A 22381-nucleotide genomic window follows, 5' to 3' on the forward strand; every position below is an offset into this window, starting at 1 on the left:
GAGGATATTTTGAATGCACTAGAGATGCTACAACATAGGTAAAGGGGAAATAAAAGTGGGTGTAACACTGAACTCGGAAATATTTGCTATCAAGTGACAAGTACAATAGTACGAGACAATTTTTCTTGAATAGTCAATCAAGTATCCAATATTCTACATGGGCATAAAGACTGAAATATGTTACAAGGCTGTAACAGGTAGATGGTCAAAAGATGATTAAAATTTTCTAAATTATAATGCGAATGAAGAATGAAAAATGTATCCAGATAACCTTGAAATACATTTCATAGTTTGTTCCCACAATTTCTTGCACTCAAAGGTGAGAGGTGTAGTATTTGGGAATGGAATGGCAAACACTCCCAGGTCAGACATAGCACAGAGTAAAACTCCCTCTATTCTGCCCCAACATGCCTCAGCCCCAACTTCAGAAATACAACCCGACAGCACCAGTGAGACATTTTTTCCATTTCCCAAAGCAGATGGCCAGTGAGTGAGATTGCCAGTTAGTGCTGAATTAGGCTCATACTCGGTTTTGGATTGAGATGCCCAAACTCATTTCACGTTGTAGTCCTCTAATCAGTCTGGGCTGCATTTGAACCCGGTGACAGGCCAGTGTCCAACCCACTGTGCTGCCTTGTTTCCCAATACTGTTATTCTACAACATATATAAAGGGGTGCTGGGGATCGTTTCTTTTTTGGGCAATTTTGGTTTCTGTTTTCAACTAGCCACTTCCTTGATAAACAACTGATAGCAGATTATGTCTCACCACACTTGCATGTAGTGCTTACAATGTAAGGCAGCACATTCCACACTAAACAGCCCTCTTTCCATCTAAATATTAATTAAATATTTGACTTTTTAATTATATTTATAAAGGCATGTAATATTCTGATGGCTACAAGCACACTAAATTAGACAAAGAGCTTTTTTAAGTTAGAAAATTGGACACTGAATGGATCATGTAACTTCTACATCTTGTAGAAGCATGTAAGTAATGTTTCAAAAGAATTGGATGCAAGTTAGCGTGAACAGTTTAGCGAACATCACTTTACTCCCACCTACAATTGCCAAAACAATATCCCCCAAGATATTCCCTATAGACTTTCCAGTAAATGTCAGTTCCTTGGGTTTGGTGATTACTTCCTGAAATGATTCAGTGAGACCAGTCTTAATACCAAAAACATCTTAAATATTGTAAATTAGAAAACAGTTCGTAAGCAATTTTTAGAATTAAATTTGAATTATCATTTGCAGAATAATTGGAATGAAATTTGAAATCTGTGGTTATGTTTTAACCAAAACTAATCATATTGTATCTTCCAAAGTAACATTTTTTTTCCAAAAAATAAAAGTTATAAAAAACAGACATCATTTCCTAATACAAAAGCTGGGCTTGCAACAGTTCCCAAGCCTCTGCTATTACTGTCCTGTGGCAACCATTAATTGTATAGGAGCACGTTGGGGTAATATGCACCCTGATTTTATTTTCCTCTTTTTCTTTCTCCAACTTCATTGGACTAAGCTGACTTCTGAAACCAATTAGAGAAAGTACTATTCCAATAATTAAAGAGAAACATTCTGCAAATGAGTACGCTGAACAGCCAGCATTGAAAAGCAGAATTTGTAGATGTAATAGTGGTTTCCAACACATTAATCTCCATCTTTAGCCCCTCCCATAAACTTTGTACTTTTGTCCCAATTCCATTCATCATCATAGACAGTCCCTCGGAGTCGAGGAAGACTTGCTTCCACTCCTGAAGTGAGTTCTTTGGTGGCTGAACAGTCCAATACGAGAGCCACAGACTCGGTCACAGGTGGGACATATAGTCGTTGAGGGAAGGGGTGAGTGGGACTGGTTTGCCACACACTCTTTCCACTGTCTGCGCTGGATTTCTGCATGCTCTCGGCATTGAGACTCGTGGTGCTCAGCGCCCTCTCAGATGCACTTCCTCCACTTAGGGCAGTCTTGGGCCAGGGACTTCCAGGTGTCAGTGGGGATGTCGCACTTTATCAGGGAGGCTTTGAGGGTGTCCTTGTAGCGTTTCCGCTGCCCACCTTTGGCTCGTTTGCCGTGAGGGAGCTCCGAGTAGAGCACTTGCTTTGGGAGTCTCGTGTCCGGCATGCGAACTATGTGGCCTGCCCAGCAGAGCTGATCGAGTGCGGTCAGTGCTTCAATGCTGGGGATGTTAGCTTGAGTGAGGACGCTGATGTTGGTATGCCTGTCCTCCCAGGGGATTCGTAGGATCTTGCGGAGACATCGTTGGCAATATTTCTCCAGCAACTTGGTGTCTACTGTACATGGTCCATGTCTCTGAGCCATACAGGAGGGCAGGTATTACTATAGCCCTGTAGACCATGAACTTGATGGCAGTCCTGAGGGCCTGGTCTTCAAACACTCTCTTCCTCAGGTGGCCGAAGGCTGCACTGGCAGTGGTGTTGGATCTCGTCATCGATGCCTGCTATTGTTGATAGGAGGCTCCCAAGATATGGGAAGTGGTCCAAGGTGTCCAGGGCTGCGTCGTGGATCTTGATGACTGAGGGGCAGTGCTGTCAGTGAGGACAGGCTGGTGGAGGACCTTTGTCTTACGGATGTTTAGCGTAAGGCCCATGCTTTCTCAGTAAATACGTCGACTATGTCCTGGAGTGCAGCCTCGATGTGTGCAGACGCAGGCGTTGTCCGTGTACTGTAGCTCGACGACAGAGGTTGGGATGGTCTTGGATCTGGCCTGGAGACGGCGCAGGTTGAACAGGTTCCCACTGGTTCTGTAGTTTAGTTCCACTCCAGTGGGGAGCTTGTTGACTGTGAGGTGGAGCATGGCGGCGAGAAAGATTGAGAAGAGGGTTGGGGCGATGACGCAGCCCTGTTTCACCCCGGTCTGGACGTGGATTGGGTCTGTGATGGATCCGTTGGTAAGGATCACAGCCTGCATGTCGTCGTGGAGCAGGCGGAAGATGGCGATGAACTTTTGGGGGCATCCGAAACGGAGGAAGACACTCCATAGACCCTCGTGGTTGACAGTGTCAAAGGCCTTTGTACGGTCGAAGGTGGCCATGGAGTAAAAATAAAACGGGGAAGGTGGCTTAACCGTGGCCAACAAGGGACATTAAGGATAATATTAAATCCAAGGAAGAGGCATATAAATTAGCCAGAAAAAGCAGCAAACCTGAGAACTGGGAGAAATTTAGAATTCAGCAGAGGAAGACAAAGGGTTTAATTAAGAGGGGGAAAATAGAGTACGAGAGGAAGCTTGCTGTGAACATAAAAACTGACTGCAAAAGCTTCGATAAATATGTGAAGAGAAAAAGATTAGTGAAGACAAACGTAGAACCCTTGCAGTCAGATTCAGGTGAATTTATAATGGGGAACAAAGAAATGGCAGACCAATTGAACAAATACTTTGGTTCTGTCTTCACGAAGGAAGACACAAATAACCTCCCGGATGTACTAGGGGACCGAGGGTCTAGTGAGAAGGGAGGAACTGAAGGATATCCTAATTAGGCGGAAAATTGTGTTAGGGAAATTGATGAGATTGAAGGCTGATAAATCCCCGGGGCCTGATAGTCTGCATCCCAGAGTACTTAAGAAAGTGGCCCTAGAAATAGTGGATGCGTTGGTGATCATTTTCCAACAGTCTATCAACTCTGGATCAGTCCCTATGGACTGGAGGGTAACTAATGTAACACCACTTTTTAAAAAAGGAGGGAGAGAGAAAACGGGTAATTATAGACCGGTTAGCCTGACATCAGTAGTGGGGAAAATGTTGGAATCAATCATTAAGGATGAAATAGCAGCACAATTGGAAAGTAGTGACAGGATTGGTCCAAGTCAGCATGGATTTATGAAAGGGAAATCATGCTTGACAAATCTTCTGGAATTTTTTTGAGAATGTAACTTGTAGAGTGGACAAGGGAAGACCAGTGGATGTGGTGTATTTGGACTTTAAAAAGGCTTTTGACAAGGTCCCACACAAGACATTGGTGTGCAAAATCAAAGCACATGGTATTGGGGGTAAATGTACTGACGTGGATAGAGAACTGGTTGGCAGACAGGAAGCAGAGAGTCGGGATAAACTGGGCCTTTTCAGAATGGCAAGCAGTGACTAGTGGAGTGCCGCAGGGCTCAGTGCTGGGACTCCAGCTCTTTACAATATATATTAATGATCTAGAGGATGGAATAGAGTGTAATATCTCCAAGTTTGCAGATGACATTAAACTGGGTGGCGGTGTGAGCTGTGAGGAGGACTCTAAGAGGCTGCAGGGTGACTTGGACAGGTTAGGCGAGTGGGCAAATATGCATGATAGAGGCAATATAATGTGGATAAATGTGAGGTTATTCACTTTGGGGGTAAAAACACGAAGGCAGATTATCTGAATGGCGGCAGATTAGGAAAAGGGGAGGTGCAGCGAGACTGGGTGTCATGGTTCATCATTGAAAGTTGGCATGCAGGTACAGCAGGTGGTGAAGGCAGCAAATGGTATGTTGGCCTTCATAGCTAGGGGATTTGAGTACAGGAGCAGGGAAGTCTTACTGCAGTTGTACAGGGCCTTGGTGAGGCCTCACCTGGAATATTGTGTTCAGTTTTGGTCTCCTAATCGGAGGAAGGACATTCTTGCTATTGAGGGAGTGCAGTGAAGGTTCACCAGACTGATTCCAGGGATGGTTGAACTGACATACGAGGAGAGACTGGATCAACTGGGCCTTTATACACTGGAGTTTAGAAGGATGAGAGGGGATCTCATAGAAACATAAGATTCTGACGGGTCTGGACAGGTTAGATGCGGGAAGAATGTTCCCGATGTTGGGGAAGTCCAGAACCAGGGGACACAGTCTTAGGATAAGGGGCAGGCTATTTAGGACTGAGATGAGGAGAAACTTCTTCACTCAGAGTTGTTAACCTGTGGAATTCCCTGCCACAGAGAGTTGTTGGTGCCAGTTCATTGGATATATTCAAGAGGGAGTTAGATATGGCCCTTACTGCTAAAGGGATCAAGGGGTATGGAGAGAAAGCAGGAAAGAGGTACGAAAGGAATGATCAGCCATGATCTTATTGAATGGTGGTGCAGGCTCGAAGGGCCGAATGGCCTACTCCTGCACCTATTTTTTGTGTTTCTATGTACAAGGGTTGGTGCCGTTCCCTGCATTTTTCCTGTAGCTGTCGCGCTGCAAAAATCATGTCCATTGTGCCCAGTAGGGGACGAAATCCACACTGTGACTCCAGGGGGAGCTCCTCGGCCAGGGGAAGACGACAGTTAAGGAGGACTCTAGCGCTGACTTTCCTAGTGGATGACAGCATGGAGATTCCTCTATAGTTGCCGCAGTAAGACTTGTCCTTAGCCCCTCAGCCACTGCCATAGGTTGAAGGCAACTGTTTGCAACCTCTGCATCCTATTTGACCCTGAACTGAGCTTCTGACCCAAATCCTCATCATCAGAAAGACTGCCTATTTCCATCTCTGCAACATTGTCAGTCTCTGACCCTACACCACCCCATCTGCTGCAGAAACCCTCATCCATACCGTTGTCACCTCCAGACGTGACTATTCCAATGCGCTCATGGCCAGCCTCCCACTCTCAAACTTCAACTCATCCAAACCTCTGGTGCCCATATACTCACCCATACAGTTTTGCTGACCCATCAGCCCAGTTCTTGCTGGCCTACATTGGGTCCCAGTTCTCCAACGCCTCCAACTTAAAAGTGCTCAGCCTCATGTTCTTACCCCTTCATGGCCTTGCCCCTCTCCAATTCTACAACTTCATCTAGCCCGACAACTCCTCCAAGAACTTTGTGCTTCTCCCAACTCAGGACTCTTGTGCATCACTCACTCCCTTCGCCCCAACATTGGCAGCTGTGAGATTAACTGCCGAGGTTCCAAGCTCTGGAATTCCCTCCCTAAACCTCTCCACCCCTCTAACCTCCTTTAAAAACCTCAATATCGTCCTCTTTGACCAAGCTTTTATTACCCTTCCTAGTATCTCCTTCTTAGGCTCAGTGTCAAATTGTTGTCTGATTAAGCTTCTGTCTAATTTCTACAGACATTTTTCAATTTTAAAAACAAGTTGTTTTTGTCATCCATCTTCTAAAGAGAATCCATAAGCTAATGATAGTTATTTCCCATTTTTAGAAGAGAGAATTAAAATGCATTAAGCAATGCTTACATTTAAATTCAAAAACACCTCAGAAGAAATGTGTATTATCACATTTTAAAATGAATCATTACAGCTAACACACTCAAAAGGAGACAGATGAATAATTTTCATCGTACTCATTTTCAAAGGGTTTGTTTTAAATAGAACGCTAAAATAAATCTCTGATTCCAAACTGTAGAAAACTAAAGTTGGGGAAAACCACAAATCTCAAAGCATCAAAACACTAACAGTGTCATATTCATGCACTTGATGCTTTCAAAGCATTCAGAAATTAAATCAATGAATGGCACTTACAACCTAACATGCACTTGGATATATTGCAGAAATACAGCAACCGTTTTCCTTCCAATATATTCTCTGCATATAGGATAGGCTTTATTTAATAGAATTAACAAGTGATCACTTCCAAATTATTGTAAAGCCATCCAGTTTTCATTAATTCATTACTCAGCAGATTTGAAGGTTTATTTTATAACTGTTTATTCATTTATTTTTTAAAAAATTTATCAAAATATCTGTCAAATATTAACTGAATATTTTATACTGCAATCAAATGAAATTAGACATGAGGAAATACTGGATTGCAAAGACAATACTAAAAGAACATGATACATTTAAAGAGAACATCTTTTCCTCCGGCTCAGATTGTGTAAAGTTACCCAAAATGAGAGTCCACACAACATCCTGTTCAGTACAGTACATTCCAATTTTTCAAAAGAAATGCAACAGTATCTTTCTTAAAACTAATTGTTATTTGTGGAATACAGCCAGCAAGTTGGTTTAAAATTAAATTCATCACCTTTATCTTTAATAATTGATACAAATCCCAATTAACCAAATGAAAAATATAATCTTTAACAACTAAAATTGAATATTAATATTTCTCTTGGGATATTCTTCTGGTAGTTTGTGTTCTACTAATGTTGCATTACTACGACTGAAGTGTTCACCATCTGGTGCTTATTCTACTCAGGTCATCAAATGGCATGAAAATACAAATACAATACATACCGAAGTTCTGATAGAAGTTAGTGTTTTTAAATTTTCCAACAGTCTCTGGCTCTGAAAAATAAATGAAGTGACTGTTACCATTTTGAAGATGACGACCAACTATTGGGAGTATGTGAACCAGATTGAGTCCAATTCTACTGGCATCCAATATCCACAACGCCTCACATCTACAACCACACAACAGCAAATAAATGTTTTTTCTCTTCCTCCAAGCCCGTGTGTGTGCGTGTCCGTGTCCATGCGTGTGTCCTGATATCAGTCCTAAATTTGTCTTTCGCTAGTTTGAAATGCGCCCCTTTGTTCTACTCTAACTACTTAACTTGAATTAGTGTTCTGGAATTACTTTTCCAAAGCATCTACTATCTTACATACCTCTGAGTTCCTATCTTGGCTGTATCTTTGAGGCTGAAAAGCCCAAGCTTTCATAATTTTTTTTCCTGGTAACAGTTTTCCAATACAGTGGATCAGCTTAGTGGCCCTGCTCTGCATCACATCCATGGCCTTATAACTTTACTTGTGCTTCGGTGACCAAAGCTGAACGCAGCACTCCCGGTGCTGCCTGAACACTGCAATTTCAGCACGACATCCCTCAATTTAGACTATTATTTGGGGTACTTGGAATTTGCTTTGATTGTTATTCCACAATAGTTGGACACGTTAAACCCAGTGTCCATCACTCCTAGATGGCTCCCAACTTCACCATTAGCTAGTTCAACAATGTGTCTATTTTCCTTCCGATGTGCAATACTTAACACTTATCTCTCCTGAATTTCATCTGTCAGTATTATCCCAGTTACATATTTTATCTAAATAAATTTGTATGTCTTGCCATTCTCTTCAGATTCAATTCCCTCTCCCAAGCTTGATGTCACCAAGATTTGACCGGTTTGCTTTAAGCTTCGAATCTAAGGCATTACTATAAATTAGAAGAGTAGAGCTCCCAACATTAATCCCTGAGCACTCCAGTTATCACTCCACAGCCCCCCCCCCCCCACCCCCAACAATCGTTATAAATATACCATATAATGTGACTTAAATCAAGAACTTATTTTACTGGTTTCAATGCATATTCAGTAAAAGAATATATACAATAGCCAATGCATTACTTTCAACAAATTCTAAGAATGATTTACACATGAATATCAATAAAAATGGTGTTATTCATCACTAGTCCACTCACAAAAAGGAGATAGAATCCTTGGAGCTCAAGGCGTGGGGTTTAAGGAGTAATGTTGCTGTAGGATGGGACGTGCTTCCTCCACTTCTCCCTTGAACACCCAACTGCCTAACTCATGGCCATGCAATTGAACCTTTGTAGACCATAAAGGATTCTGGAAAGGATGCCCAAAATTGGCCCTGCTGAGCCCTCTGCACAGAGCAGCATGACCCCACCAGCCAGTGTTGGAGCAGACTCAGATATATGTGACAACAAAAAATAGCTGCCTGAGCTTTGCTGATGAAAGCTTTGATATAAGCCGTTACTAACTGCTTTTTGGAATTGCAATTTAAAGCTTGGAACCATTCCGATGCGAGTGTTTTGCAGTTTCAAAGGATTCAAGATATCTACTGGTACCAGCATATGAAACGAAGCCCAGATTCTCCAAGAGCTTGAAAGAAGCCAAAGACAGTAATAGCCATTGATCCGGAAGGGTGGTCTACAAACGTATATGCAGCTTATTCTGCAGTACCACATTAAGCAACTACAGACAGGGTAAATACAAGTGCTTATTTTAATAGTTTATGGTTAATATTACAGTAATAAAGTTATCCCTGATGTTTGACTCACTTCATTGCTATAATCATGTTTACCGAGGATCATGGTGGGCAAGTTAAAAAACTTGGACATTTCGCCAAAAGATTGGAGTATAAATTGACAGGAATTATGCTGAAGTAATGTAATGCATTGTTGAGACCAGACTTGTGATTACTCTGTGCAGTTTGTCACCATACTTCAAAAGAGACATACAAGAGTTAGAAAAAGTGCAGAAAACAGCAACAAGAACTATTCAAAGTATAAGGCTATGTGTTATGAGGGAAGATTAGAAGAGCTTAAACTCACGGGAAGATGAGAGGATCCATTGAGGTACATAAAGTATTAAATAGCATAGTACCTGGATTGACTCCCTTTCCACAACTTTGGTTTGTAGACACTCCATCCTGACTTCAGTGTGTCTACAAGTAGACTTCATCCCATCACAGGGCCTCACTGGACTGTTTCAGATCATCTCCTCCCTGTCTTCTGTTTATGATCGTCATATCTCGGTCCTGCCAAATTCCCTGTGTGTCCACTTACATATGCATTTTGGCTACCAGTTCCCCTAGCACAAGAAGTTTAAAATTCTCATCCACGTGCTTAAATCCTTACATGGTTCTACTCATCCCTGTCTCTGTAACCTTCTCCAGCCCTACAACTCCACCATACTCTGACTCGGGCCTATTGTGCATCCACCCTTCCCTTCACCCCACCACCAGCTGAAATCAGAATCACAAATGGCATCCTCTATGACAGTGGCACGTTTTCCCTTCTTGTCCTTCTCGACCTCTCTGCAGCCTCCGCTTCTCCACTTCCCTCTTGAAACCCACCACTTTGACTAAGCTTTTGGTCACCACTCCCAATATCTCCCTCTTTGGCTCTGGCTATGAAGTCCTTGAAATTTTGTTCTACATTAAAGGGACAATAATAATGCAAGTTGTTGTTGTAGTAGATATGGTGAACCCAGTAAATTGCTTACCAAGAAAACTGGAATTTAAATTAGTGAAAGGGAAATGAAAACCATTTTTTGATTGGAAAACCTTTGAGGACAGGTGATGGATTAAAGACATTAGTAGAGTTCAAAACACAGTTGGTCGCATGACATTTCCTGTCTTGGACTTTTGTCTTGGAGAATAATAGCAACATCTGCTGGCAGAAAAGCCATAAAAATTCAAACTTCTTTGAAATAGAGTTGGCAGGGGGCAGGTGGGGAAAGGTGTCACACGTCTAACTGACACATTAAATACATTTTGGAACGGAGACATCTTCAACTCATTCCAATCTAGGGAATATTCAAACCATTTTTCCAAATGAATTTTCCCTTTCATGCTTCTAGGTTTCTTTGAATATTCTGAAATTGTTACTTTTTCCTTACAGATGCTGCCCATACCCACACTTCTATCAGGGCAGATGGATCATTTGCAGGTTTCTCCCACAAATACCAGCAACGTCTACCTGAATGGCTGACAGGAGCCATGAATCAAGTTAAGCAGTCTAAGATTTCCCCTGTATACCTCCCAAAAGATATACGGCTGGATTTTTGGCTTGTTGCTGCCTCTGTTTTCGCCCAGAGAAGCGGCAATGGTGGCGGTAAGCTCTTCCAGGCGGGCAGCCAACTTCCAGCGCCCCGCCGGGGGTTTTCGGCGGGGCGCGGAGCATTACCGCCCAGAAGAGGTGAGCCAGTTGCAACACCGGCTCGATTTTTGGCTCCCGCCCGATCCATAGTGCTCTGTAGAGCGCCATGCCGGGGCCGCCTGTGAAAGCGGGTGGTCCGATCTGTGGGACAAGTAATGCCAATCTCAAGTAAGCATCATTGTTTTTTATTTTATTTTTTGAGATTTATGTTGTGGTAGCATGACTTATTTATGGAGAATGTTTTTGGTGTTTTCTTTTCCAGGTTTTTTTTTCTCCCCAGGCCTCTCTCGGACCGCTCCGAGGCTGGCTGTTTAGCTTGGAATTTTCGCGTGCTCAGCCGGCCTAGTGCCCCAAGTGTGGTTTGCAACATCTCCCTTAGCGCTCCGCCCCACACTCAGGTCCCAGCTGCACAATTTTGCTGACTGAGGCACAAACATTACCGTCCTGCCGCCATTACCGCCCCGAAATGAGCAAAGCCAAAAATCCAACCAAAAATGTTATGGGTGGAATTATCTGGCTTGATGAGAATTATCAGTACTCAGTCGACCAAATTTGGAGCACTACTTATCCGAGGGCATTATTCATCATTTGTTCAATGATGTTTTATCTTTAGCTTGGTACTTAACCAATAAACAGACACTTACCAACTGAGATGCATACTTGATTCTGTCAACTATCCCATCATGTCCCAAGTACTGCAGAGAGAGCCAGAGGGGCAAAGCTCGCAGTTTCTCAACTGGCTGACTTGTGGTGAGACCCGCAGCTAGAGACTAAAATAATCAATAAACATGAGAGATAAACATCTGCATTATACACACCCTAATATAGTCTTCAATAGTTTAAAACAGTAAGGGCCGAAATTCAGGTCCACCAGAAATCTGGCGCACCTACGATTAAAAAAAAAAACTGTTCTTACCATCTTTTTTGACCAGACATTAAAACGATCATAATGGGGGCGGAAGTGTGGCAGTAAGTGCTAGTGAAGGGCGGAAGTTGGGGTGGGACAGAGTCTCCGCCGCTGTCACTCAGCGGCAGAGTGGTAGTGATGTCAGTGCGCGTGTGCTCATTTAAAAGGGGAGAGAAGCAGCGAGGGGGTGCCAGGCTGCCTGTTGGCAGCTCGGCCGAACCCAGGGCCATAACTGTCCTGCTGATCGGGAAGTTGGCCAGCAAAAAAAAAACATGGCGGCCGCAGCAGTGCACCCTCCCTTTGAAGGGCCGCCACGCTGCCATGGCTCACACACAGAAAGCAAGGTGCACAGACAGAAAAAGCTGTCGGGAGCACTGCACGGCGGATCAAGGATTTTGGCAGGTAAACTTAGTGCAGATTGGGATGTAGGTGCGGGAGATCAGCGGGGAGTGCTTTGATGACGCATTTGCGGCGGTCGGCAGCAGCGCGGCGGAAGTGGGGACAGGCCGAAAAATCCCGAGTTGAATTTGGATCGTGGCGGCCAATGGACTGCAACGTGGCAGCCACTCGATTCTGCTGCAAAACGGCGGTAACGGGCCTTATACGGGCCCTGAATTTCAGCCCCGAAATCTTAATGACGGCCATATAAAGGTAAAGTCAAACATTGCATTAATTTCAGAATTGAAAACAATATTTCTAGAGCTCAATAAAAACCTTTGAAGATATATACACAGAACTTAAACAACCTTCTTTTAAATTTAGAAGTTTGTTTTAGAAACATCTTTCTATAACAGTGATTGGATATTTTTTTGGATTTTTAATCAAACATTTGGTACAGAGAGTTATTTACACTTACATATATATTGTAATCAAAGTTACTAATTATTTCAGGGCATACAATCCCTTAAATTTAACAGAATATGATCCTAAATTATTTATATTTGCGTACATAAAGTCTTACATTCTTTGATATTTGTCCTTGAAGCAATAAACCACATACCAGTGAAGGATCCTCATGTCGATACAGTGTCACTGCAGGCACAGCTGGGAGACCTAACCAGGGTCCTAAAGTTAAGGTCATGCTGTCACATTTCGTTGCAGCCTGTAAACACAAGAGTTAAACATCTGCACTTTACACACCCTAATTTAGTCTTCAATGGTTTAAAACAGTAAATCCTAATGGCAGCCATATAAAGGTAAAGTCAAACATTGAGCGTTCATTTCAGAATTGAAAACAAGATTTATTCTCACTGCTTTCTGGAAGCACAACAGCACTTGCTGCCTCCATTACATCGTCTTGGAACCAGTATAACACATTCTATGAATATTAAGTTTAAACTAACTGAAATTCCATATGCTTCCAGGGAACATCGAAACTGTAAATATACAGTAACTAAAATGAACAAATTACATCACTTAAATCCAGAAATGGTACTAACCAGAACAGATGAGGAAACATAACCAAGTGTCAATGTGGCCAAATTAACACTGCAACAGAAAAACATATAATTTTAGCAACACACCAGAGATCAGTGAAAATATTTGGCAAAAGAGAGATATACTAGAGGGGGGTACTTAATGGAATATAAAACCTTCCTGGCTCTGTGCAGACGAGTCTATTCTTCCCCTGCCTAGCCTGGAGACACTACAGTGTCACACCTCCGGCCCGGCTGAGATCAGAGATTGGGGATCAACCTCCAACCTTCCTGGTTTGTATAACTCAGCACCACTCTATATGGAGTATTTACCCACTACCCTCTAATCCTTTTATGTAATTTTTAGCAAAGGCTAAATCCGAATCGGTCACTCCTGCTTTTTGAGCATGTGCATTTTGGCAAGAAATGGACTATATGTACCTAAGCAATGAGTTATCTGCTTGAAAACAACAATGTTAAAGTTAGTTGTCACATGTAGTTCTTTATTTTAAATGGACATGTCAATTGTGTCAGCTAAAAATATGTACAAGTAGAAGTCTTAAAATGTTTTCATCAGCAAAACATTTCTTTGGACCGATCGTACTAAACCTTTAATTTGTTGCAAAAATGTAAAAGGGTGTGGCGGTTTCATAGGATGAGAACATTTTAATTGAATAGAAAGAGCACAGAAGGAGGCAATTCGGCCCGTTGAACCTGTGCTGGCTCTCAGCAAGAGCACTTCAGCTAATCCCACTCCCCCCCACCCTTTCCCTGTAGCCCTGCAAATTTTTTTCCTGCAGGTATTTATCCAATTCCCTTTTGAAAGCCACTCTTTCAGGCAGTGCACACCAGATCGTAACCATTTGCCGAGTAAAAAAGTTTTTCCTCATGTCGCCTTTGGTTCTTCTGCCAATCACCTTAAATCTGTGTCCTCTGGTTCTTGACTCTTCCGCCAATGGAATAGTTTCTCTCTATCTACTCTGTCTAGACCCCTCATGATTTTGAGCACCTCGGTCAAATATCTTCTCAAGCTTCTCTGTTCTAAGGAGAACAACCCCAGTTTCTCCAGCCTATCCACATCACTGAAGTCCCTTCATCCCTGGAACCATTATTGTAAATCTTTTCTGCACCTTCTCAAAGGCCTTCACATCCTTCATACAGTGTGGTGCCCAGACTTGGACTCAATACTCCAGTTGAGGCCGAACAAGTATTTGTAAAGGTTCATCATAACTTCCTTGTTTTTGTACACTGTCTCTATTTATAAAGCCCAGAATCCCGTATGCTTTTTTTTACTGCTTTCTCAACCTGTCCTGCCACCTTCAACAATTTGTGCACATATACCCCCAGGGGTCTCTGTTCATGTACCGCCTTTAGAATTGTACCCTGTAGTTTATATTGCCTCTCCTCATTCTTCCTACAAAAATGTATCACATCATACTTTTCAATTATCACATCACAACTTTGTAGTAAATAAGCTACATTAAATCATTAATTTTAACACTGAACTGATTAAGGTATTTATTCTTACCCTTCTACATGCAACCACATCTTGTACTGATTGCAGAGTTCCTTTAACCGTACAAGTTTATCTGTATGTCCTGCACCCGGTGTGCCTAAAATAAAGTTAAAAAAATGACATGTCTATGAGACTCATTTAAAGTAAGATAGGTCAAATATCACCTCCACCGATCGCATTAGCAGTCTCTGTAGCACTGATCTCAGTGGAGGTGCTGACTTTAAAATCAATACAAAGCCTTCCTGTTTAAGCGTGTTAATGTGCTGGTGAGGACTGAGTTTAAATAAAGACACTCTGTATGGATTCTAAAGTTGGCAACTCCGCTTATATCAGTGCTGCAAAGGCTGCCTACAGGATTCCTGAGGTGAATAAATACTGCCAATAGCACTGACATGGTGTGGGGGCACCATGTGCCAGTAGATAGACAACAACTTGCATTTGTATATCACCCTTAAATTTGAAAAACATCTGAAGACACTACACAAGAGGCATTATTAGACAAAAATGGACGCTAGGCCAACAAAGGAGCTATTAAGAGGGGTTACCAGAAGCTTAGTAAAAGAGGTGGGTTGTAAGTAGGGTCTTAAAAGAGGAAAGAGAGGTGGAGAAGTGCAGGAGCTTAGGGAGGCCATTCTATAGCATGGAGCGGAGACAGCCAGAGGCACAGTTGCCAATAGTGGGGCAAGGCAGAGCGGATGCACAAGACACCAGAGTCAGAGGACAAAAGGTTCCAAGGGGGTTGTAGGGCTGGAGGGGGTTAAAGAAATAGGGAGTGGCGAGGCCATGAAGGGATTTGAGCACAAGGATGACAATTTTAAATTGGAGGCTTTGGGGGACCGGGAGCCAATGTAGATAAGCAAGGACAGGCATGATGGATGAGCAGGATAGAATATGTGAAGCAGAGTTTTGGATGAGCTGACGTTCACAAAGCGTGAAGGATGGGAAAAATTTGGAATGCTGGCCTGGCGATGGCAAAGTCATGGATGAGGGTTTCAGCAGCAGATGGCCTGAAGAAGGGCAGAGGCAGGTGATGTTATGGAGGTGAAAGTAGGCGGTCTTTGTAATGGAGAGGATATGGGGTCAAATAGTTCGCCAAGGTTGCAAACTCTGGTTTAACCTGGAACAGTGGCCAGGGAGGAGGATGGAATCGATGGCAAGCATAAGGAGTTTGTTGTGGGAATGAGGAAGATGGCTGTGGTTTTTCCAATGTTTAACTGGAGGAAATTGTGACTCGTCCAAGACAGGATGTTGGACAAGTAATCGGACAACACAGAGGTAGAGAGGTCAAGAAAGGTGGTAGAGAAGTAGAGCTGGGTATCATCAGCATAGTAGTGGAAGCTGACCCCATGTCAATGGATCATATCATCAAGGAGTGGCATGCAGAAGAGGAAGAGGAGGGAGTCAGGAACAGATTCTTGGGAGACTAGAGTTAATGGTGCAGGGGCAGGAAGAAAAGCCATTGTATGAGATTCTCTGGCAACGATTAAAATAGGTAAGTGTGGAACCAAGTAATTGCAGTCCCATTACGCCGGACAATGAAAAAGAGGCATTAGAGGAGGAGGGTGTGCTGAACCGGTCACAGAAAATGTTACGTGACTTTTATCAGAGCTGTGGCTCAGTTGGTAGCACTTTCGCCTCTGAGTCAGAGGTTGTGGGTTCAAGTCCCACGCCAGAGACTGGAGCACAAAAATCTAGATTTATAGTCCAGTGCAGTGCTGAGGGAGCGCTGCACTGGAGGAGGTTCTAAACTGAGGTCCCACCTGCCCTCTCAGGTGGTCATAAAAAGTCTAATGGCACTATTTCGAAGAACCAGGAGAGTTATCTCTGGTGTCCTGGCCAATATTTATCCCTCTATCGACATCACTAAAAATCAGATTGCCTGGTCATTATCATATTGCCGTTTGCAGGACCTTGCTGTGCACAAATTGGCTGCTATGTTTCCCACATTACAGCTGGGGTGCAACAGCCACCACACATTAAAAAAATCCATGCACAGGCATCTTCCACCCTTCAAGATGTAGTTTGGGATCCAGAATATTAGATCCTTCATTGAAACACCTGTGAACTCATCCCTTTTTGGCATGGAAGCAAGTCATCCTCATTTCAAGGGACTGCCTATGATGATGATGATGATTACAACAGTGACGACATTTCAAGAAGTATTTCATTGGCTGTAAAGCACTTTGGGCGTACTGAGGTCTGAAAGGCACTATATAAATGCAAGTCTTTTTCTTTTTTGTTTCAATCTCATGGTAGGGATGGAACCCCGATTAAGAGATCCAAAATGGTGTTGTGGCAAAGATGAGCACAGATTTGGGAATCGTCAACATGTTCAAAGACTTAAGAAAAAAAGGAAGTTGTAGATGGGGTGGTAGTTTGCAAGGACAGAGGGATCAAGGGTGGAATTATGAATAGGGATGGATAACACCGGCTTTGCAAAGTAGGGGGGAGCAGTACCCGAGAGGAGGGATCATTCACACTATTAACTAGCACGGGGGCAAGCAAAGGATGTTGTGCGGCCAATGGGAACGGGGTCAAGGGAGCAGGAGATGGATCTCATGGACAAGATGATCTTGGAGAGCGTATAAGGGGAGATGGGAAACTAGAAAAAGATGCGGGATCAGGGCTAGGGCGGAGGGAAAACAGCATAGTCAACTAGCAGATGGTCTCAATCTTAGTGGCAAAGTCGTCCATGAGCTCCCTGTAATTGATGGAGATGAGGGTTGAGGGATTGAAGATGATTGGTAGCGGATAAAAGCAGCTGGAGGGGTGGGGTATCAGATCAGCTGATCTTGCTGGCATTAAGACTGTGCCCCCAACTCCCACCAGTCTCCCTCAATCAATGAATATTCATTGAGGTGCCAATGCATATAACACTATTTTCTCACAGCTTTATTACATACCTGCATTTGCTACAAGCAAGAGAGGAAATTTTCCACATTCAATATCATCTTTAATAAGCCTTTCCAGTAGGGCTACATCCTGTCAAAGCAATAAATGACAAACCATTAAATAGGGCAAGCTGGAGTTGGATTAACTATCTTTGCAAGCATGAACACTAGTGAAATGGTGTTTTAAAAAGAGTTTGGGGGTTAGTAATCGAGATGCAGGCAGCAAGTGTTATACAAGTATACAATCATATCATTATGGTGCGGTGGTATTGTAACGGAGTTCCTGAAACTGAAGGAGTGGATTGAAAATACAACTCAGTAAAAAGAGTTTTCATTGTGTGAATTCCCATTCCTCCTCCACTTATCAATCAAGAACTTACCATTTGATGCTGAGATCCAAACATGGTGTTACAAGGCACACTGCACATACAGGAGATGGGGAGACCAAGCTGCAATGGAGAAAAACAGGGACACAATTTAGTTACAGTATACTGGAGGTCCTTATTTTCTGGCAATCAATATATTTTCCTTTTAAAAAGAAAAAGAAAATAAATAAAAATCATGTGGTGCAAGGCAACATTTACAAAATAACGATCAAGATTCGAAATAAATACATAATTTGGTTGTTTTTTTAGAAACACGCATAAATCATAGGTCCATAAAAGTTGTCAAATGTGGCAATTCCTTTCATAGTTTAATTCTTGAACTTGGTATAATTTAGACACAAGGGGGGAGAAATTTGGTATTGCTCAGTTTGGGGCAGTAAGTTTTGAAATTTTAGCGCCAGGAGCCAATGATTCTGAACTTCTACTAAATTGGGTGTTAGCGCTCCTGGAAGGAATTGGAACGCTAAATCAAGTCTAATGACCTCAGTAGGGTGCTACCAGCAGAGCAATAATGAATTTCGGGTACAATGCATTCAGCAATGATACTTCACACTGGCTCCTTCCAGCTCTTAAAGGGGAGGTTGTATCATTGTGCAGATTCTCATTTTCAGCATTACTGGCTCTAAAGGCGACTTGCGAACAATTGAATCCCCTGATGGCAATGGCTGATGCCACTCCCAGGGACAGAGCTCGTTGTTTCACAGACGTGGCATTGGTGCGGGAGTGGAACGAAGGAGCGCAGTGCTGTTCCCGGCCATTGGCCCTGATCTTCAGGCCAATGTGGACCAGGAGGTGTTGGCCAGTAGTGTGGTGAAATGCAGCCTGACTCAATGCTGGAAGAAATTCAACTATCTGTCGGGTGGTCAAGGTGAATACATGCTTCAACAGGTCCCACATAAAAGCATCTGAACCTCAGTCTGTAAACACTGCAGAAAGCACCACACACCCACCAAACATCTGCACCTACTCCAACTCACATCGACATCTCACACCTTGCCTACAATCACAGCTCTTCAACAACTTTGCAGGCATATCTCCCAAACACAAAGTTTATTTTTCAGGCCAAGCTGGCCCACAATAGGAGGAAGCAGCAAAGAACAGGTGGAGGTGAGGCGCAGCTCCAGCAGCTTTCAGATCTTGAGGAGCGAGTACTGCGACTCAATGGGCAGCAGATGGTGGGTGCCATGGCCATCGGCGACGGTGACCCCATTGGGGGCAACAACAGTATCTTTATCCTTTCATTTTCTTATCCCACTTCCCCCTCACACCACAAGCCTTTATCATTTTCCAGCTCCTGATAATGTCTATATCCCTTGCTCCATTCCTGCCCCCTTGTCCTGACCTCAACACGAGTCTTGTGCCTTTATGCTTTCAGATAATCAGCATCCAGATGAGCAATCTGTCCCTGAGCCCCCCAACTGAGAGTGAGGAAGAAGAGGAGGAGCGACACTGCATCTCTCACCCGGAGGCACCACCTCAGATACTGGCACTACGCAATCTTTAGAGGCAAGTTTAGTAGAAAGGTATGCACTGGGTGATGCACCCGGGGCGAGCAGGCGGCAGCAAGGCCATGGGGAAAGGGTGTCTTGTGAGCCAGCTCCCCAGAGGGAGAGTTCGCGTAAGTTCTGCTACACAGGACTCAAATGAGGACCTCGATGGGGAAGAGTGCACAGGAAGGGTGATGGCCATGCATTGAGATGATAGCGGCAATGGCAAGGGTGCCCGAGAGCCTCTCAGCAATGGTAAGGAAAGTGGACAAGTCCATCTTCAACATTGCAGAGCTTTACGCACACCATGGAGCCCATAATTGCCACTCTGCAGAGGATGATGGTCGCCCAGAGAGACCGCGAGGATCCAAACTTCATGATGCGTGTCATGGGCGATGTGGCAGTTTCCACTGCAGCATAGGCGGAAGCAATGCAACATCTTAGTGCTGTAATATAGACAATGGTTGCTGGCATCAAATCTCAGACTGCTCTCATGCATGCCACACAAGCTCTGACTGCTGCTATCATCGCTGGGTCCACCACAGTCCACTGGGAATCTCACGGTGTCACAGCAGCCCAGCAATCTGTCCTGCAGCAGATTGGTGGGGATGCCGAGGTGCTGCCCTGAGGGAGTGGCAGTGAGTCAGTGGAGCAGGAACCTGCTGTCCGCTCTCAGAATGACAGCATTCCTGATCCCACCACTGCACTTGTCGCTGCCAGTCATCCAGCCAGCCCAGACTGCCACCACCCAGCCTGAGGTGGTGCAGTCTACAGCCAGGCCCAGAGCTGGTCGAGGGTATCTGCAAGACAATCTGTAGTCTCTATCACCGACACTTAGCAGCCTTCCATCAGCCTTGCTGCAGCCACTGGGGAGACACTACATAGGAGCAGTAGATTAGGAAAATGGACTGTGTAAAGAGGGGAGGGTAAGGGTGTGCACAAGGGTGATTAGTCAATATTGTTGTTGTCAGACATTTTTACATATGTGGTTAATGTTTTTTGATAAATTTATTACTGGAATATTGCAGATATTTCAGTTTTGGGGTGTGGTATGGAATGACATCTACCTGTCATCATTAACGGCAGGCACACAAGTAGGGGCTGAAAGGAAATTTTTCATCCGACGTTGCGCACAGCAATAACGTCACGATCTCCGGGCGCAGGTGATCGGGGTACAAACGTCTTACCACCTCCACAAAACTCCCGCCGAATTTAGTGGGCGTTGTTGATCTTGCCATGCCCGGTCGCAAACCCATTTGTGCCCCATTATCAACCTCCGGTGGTGCTAACGGGAGGCGCAAAGGAGCCCAATTTCTCCCCCAAGTTATTTGGTCCCACTATTTTCTGAGTTATATCCTTACACAACATGGCCCCAAGTTTCCACATGATTTGCTCCTGATTTTTAGGAGCAACTGGTGGAGAACGGAGTATCTTAGAAATCGCAATTCTCCACATTTAAGTTTTCTGCAGTTCTAGTCAGAACAGTTTCACTTTTGAACAGAATTTTTTTTTCAAAAGGGGGCGTGTCCGGCCACTGACGCCTGATTTGAAAGTTTCCACAGTGAAAACTTACTCCAAACTAACTTAGAATGGAGCAAGTGAAGATTTTTGTAGGCCTGAAAAAACCTTGCCTACACATTAAAAAATCAGGCGCAGGTTACAAATTAGGCATCCGGAACGAGGTTGGGGGGGGGGGGGGGGGGGGAAAGGGAAGTCATTACATTCTACAATAAATCCTTAGTTATACTTATACAAATATTATACAAATAATTCCAACCTGAATAAAAATTTATAAGCAAAGAAAAGATTAAATAAACCATGTTCCTACCTGTGTGAAAGTGCTTCAAGCAGGGAGAAGGCTGCAGGAAGCCTCACAAATTGAGGCAGCCGTTCCCGACGGCAGGGGGTGGGGTGGGAAGGCAGCCGTTCCCGACGGCGGGGGGGGGGGGGAGGAGGCAGCTGTTCCCGACGGCAGGGGGTGGGGTGGGAAGGCAGCCGTTCCCGACGGCAGGGGGTGGGGTGGGAAGGCAGCCGTTCCCGACGGCGGGGGGGGAGGAGGAGGCAGCTGTTCCCGACGGCAGCGGGGGGGAGGAGGCAGTGAGAAGGCAGCCGTTCCCGACGGCAGCAGGGGGGCGGGGGGAGGCAGTGAGAAGGCTGCAGGAAGCCTCAGAAGTTGAGGCAGCCATTCCCGACGGCGGGGGGCGGGGGGGGGGGAGGCGCCGCGCCAAGCTGACATCGAGCTGCAAAGCGCTCGAGAATAGCGCGGTTTTTTTCAGGCGCCGTTTTCGGCGCGAAAAACGGGCGCCCAGCTCGGAGGGGCGCCTGTTTCGCCGCGTGTGGAAACTTGGGCCCTATATTTCTACAATTTTGCAGCTTTATGTCAGCAGTGCTGGTGTACCTGTAATGTCGCACGCCTATTTTTCCCCATTTCTAATGCTTTTATTTGTGCAGTCAACTCAATAGAGCAGAATGCTAGGAAATTTTCAGAAACAGAAATGAAAAACAACAAATTAATGTGTACAATATTACAAATAATGGATGGTGAAGAATGAATTACATGAATATATTGGATGGGTCCCTCGGGTTTGTTCTTGTATGTCCTTTCACATCTGATCCTTTGGTTATATACTGACCCAAAACCAGTTTGTAATTAATCCCATTTCAGTTGTTATTCTGTGTACAATGCAATAGGGAAAGTAATGTATTTTACCTGGTTGCAGATATACTGGCCCAGACCTGTTCTACAAGCAGCACTAATATAGAGGACAGGAGACTTGTTATGCAGGACGTTAAAACCTTCTGTTGCATAGTCCTCATAGTTTGAATGAATGATGAGTTTGCACACTTTCAACAGACCTTCTCGGTCATCTTCGTGATAATAGGCAGAACCATTTTCATACCTGAAGAACAAAACTCAGGCCTCAGCGCACTATCATGTAGTTTAATTACTAAAGCTCATGCACATGCTCAATAATGAATAATCTTTTGGTAAAACTATCCTTCTCATCACAGGCATCCATAGTAACTCTCACCCAATCAAAATATGTGAAGTCATATGGCAAATCTGAACGGCAGCAGTAACTGAAAATACTGGATTGAATAAGAAAGCTCAATGGAATTTCTGTCCCCAGAAAACTATCACAGAACTATAGAATCTTATAGCCCAGAAGGAGGCCATTCAGCCCGTCGTGCCTGTGCCGGCTCCTAAGCGCCAACCAACGCTATTTCTCTG

The 22381-nt window shown here is 44.1% G+C and overlaps 1 protein-coding gene across 4 annotated transcripts in view; it reads right to left on the bottom strand.

Annotated features, from left to right (window-relative positions):
• pdxdc1 (pyridoxal-dependent decarboxylase domain containing 1) overlaps window positions 1-22381 on the bottom strand; it is a 61813-nt gene that overhangs the window by 27343 nt on the left and 12089 nt on the right. For 2 of the 4 annotated variants that reach the window (XM_070870278.1, XM_070870277.1), the window contains exons 5-13: window positions 21860-22049; window positions 17657-17725; window positions 17289-17367; window positions 14398-14482; window positions 12894-12942; window positions 12455-12556; window positions 11192-11317; window positions 7160-7210; window positions 1064-1144 (exon numbers count right to left, since the gene is read on the bottom strand). In XM_070870278.1, coding sequence (XP_070726379.1) covers window positions 1064-1144; window positions 7160-7210; window positions 11192-11317; window positions 12455-12556; window positions 12894-12942; window positions 14398-14482; window positions 17289-17367; window positions 17657-17725; window positions 21860-22049 — 832 coding nt within the window. The remainder of the gene's footprint in view (window positions 1-1063; window positions 1145-7159; window positions 7211-11191; window positions 11318-12454; window positions 12557-12893; window positions 12943-14397; window positions 14483-17288; window positions 17368-17656; window positions 17726-21859; window positions 22050-22381) is intronic. The other 2 variants (XM_070870281.1, XM_070870280.1) reach the window with 1 other exon arrangement.

The sequence above is a fragment of the Pristiophorus japonicus genome, unplaced genomic scaffold (assembly GCF_044704955.1).
Source record: "Pristiophorus japonicus isolate sPriJap1 unplaced genomic scaffold, sPriJap1.hap1 HAP1_SCAFFOLD_1256, whole genome shotgun sequence".
In the NCBI taxonomy this organism is placed as follows: domain Eukaryota; kingdom Metazoa; phylum Chordata; class Chondrichthyes; family Pristiophoridae; genus Pristiophorus; species Pristiophorus japonicus.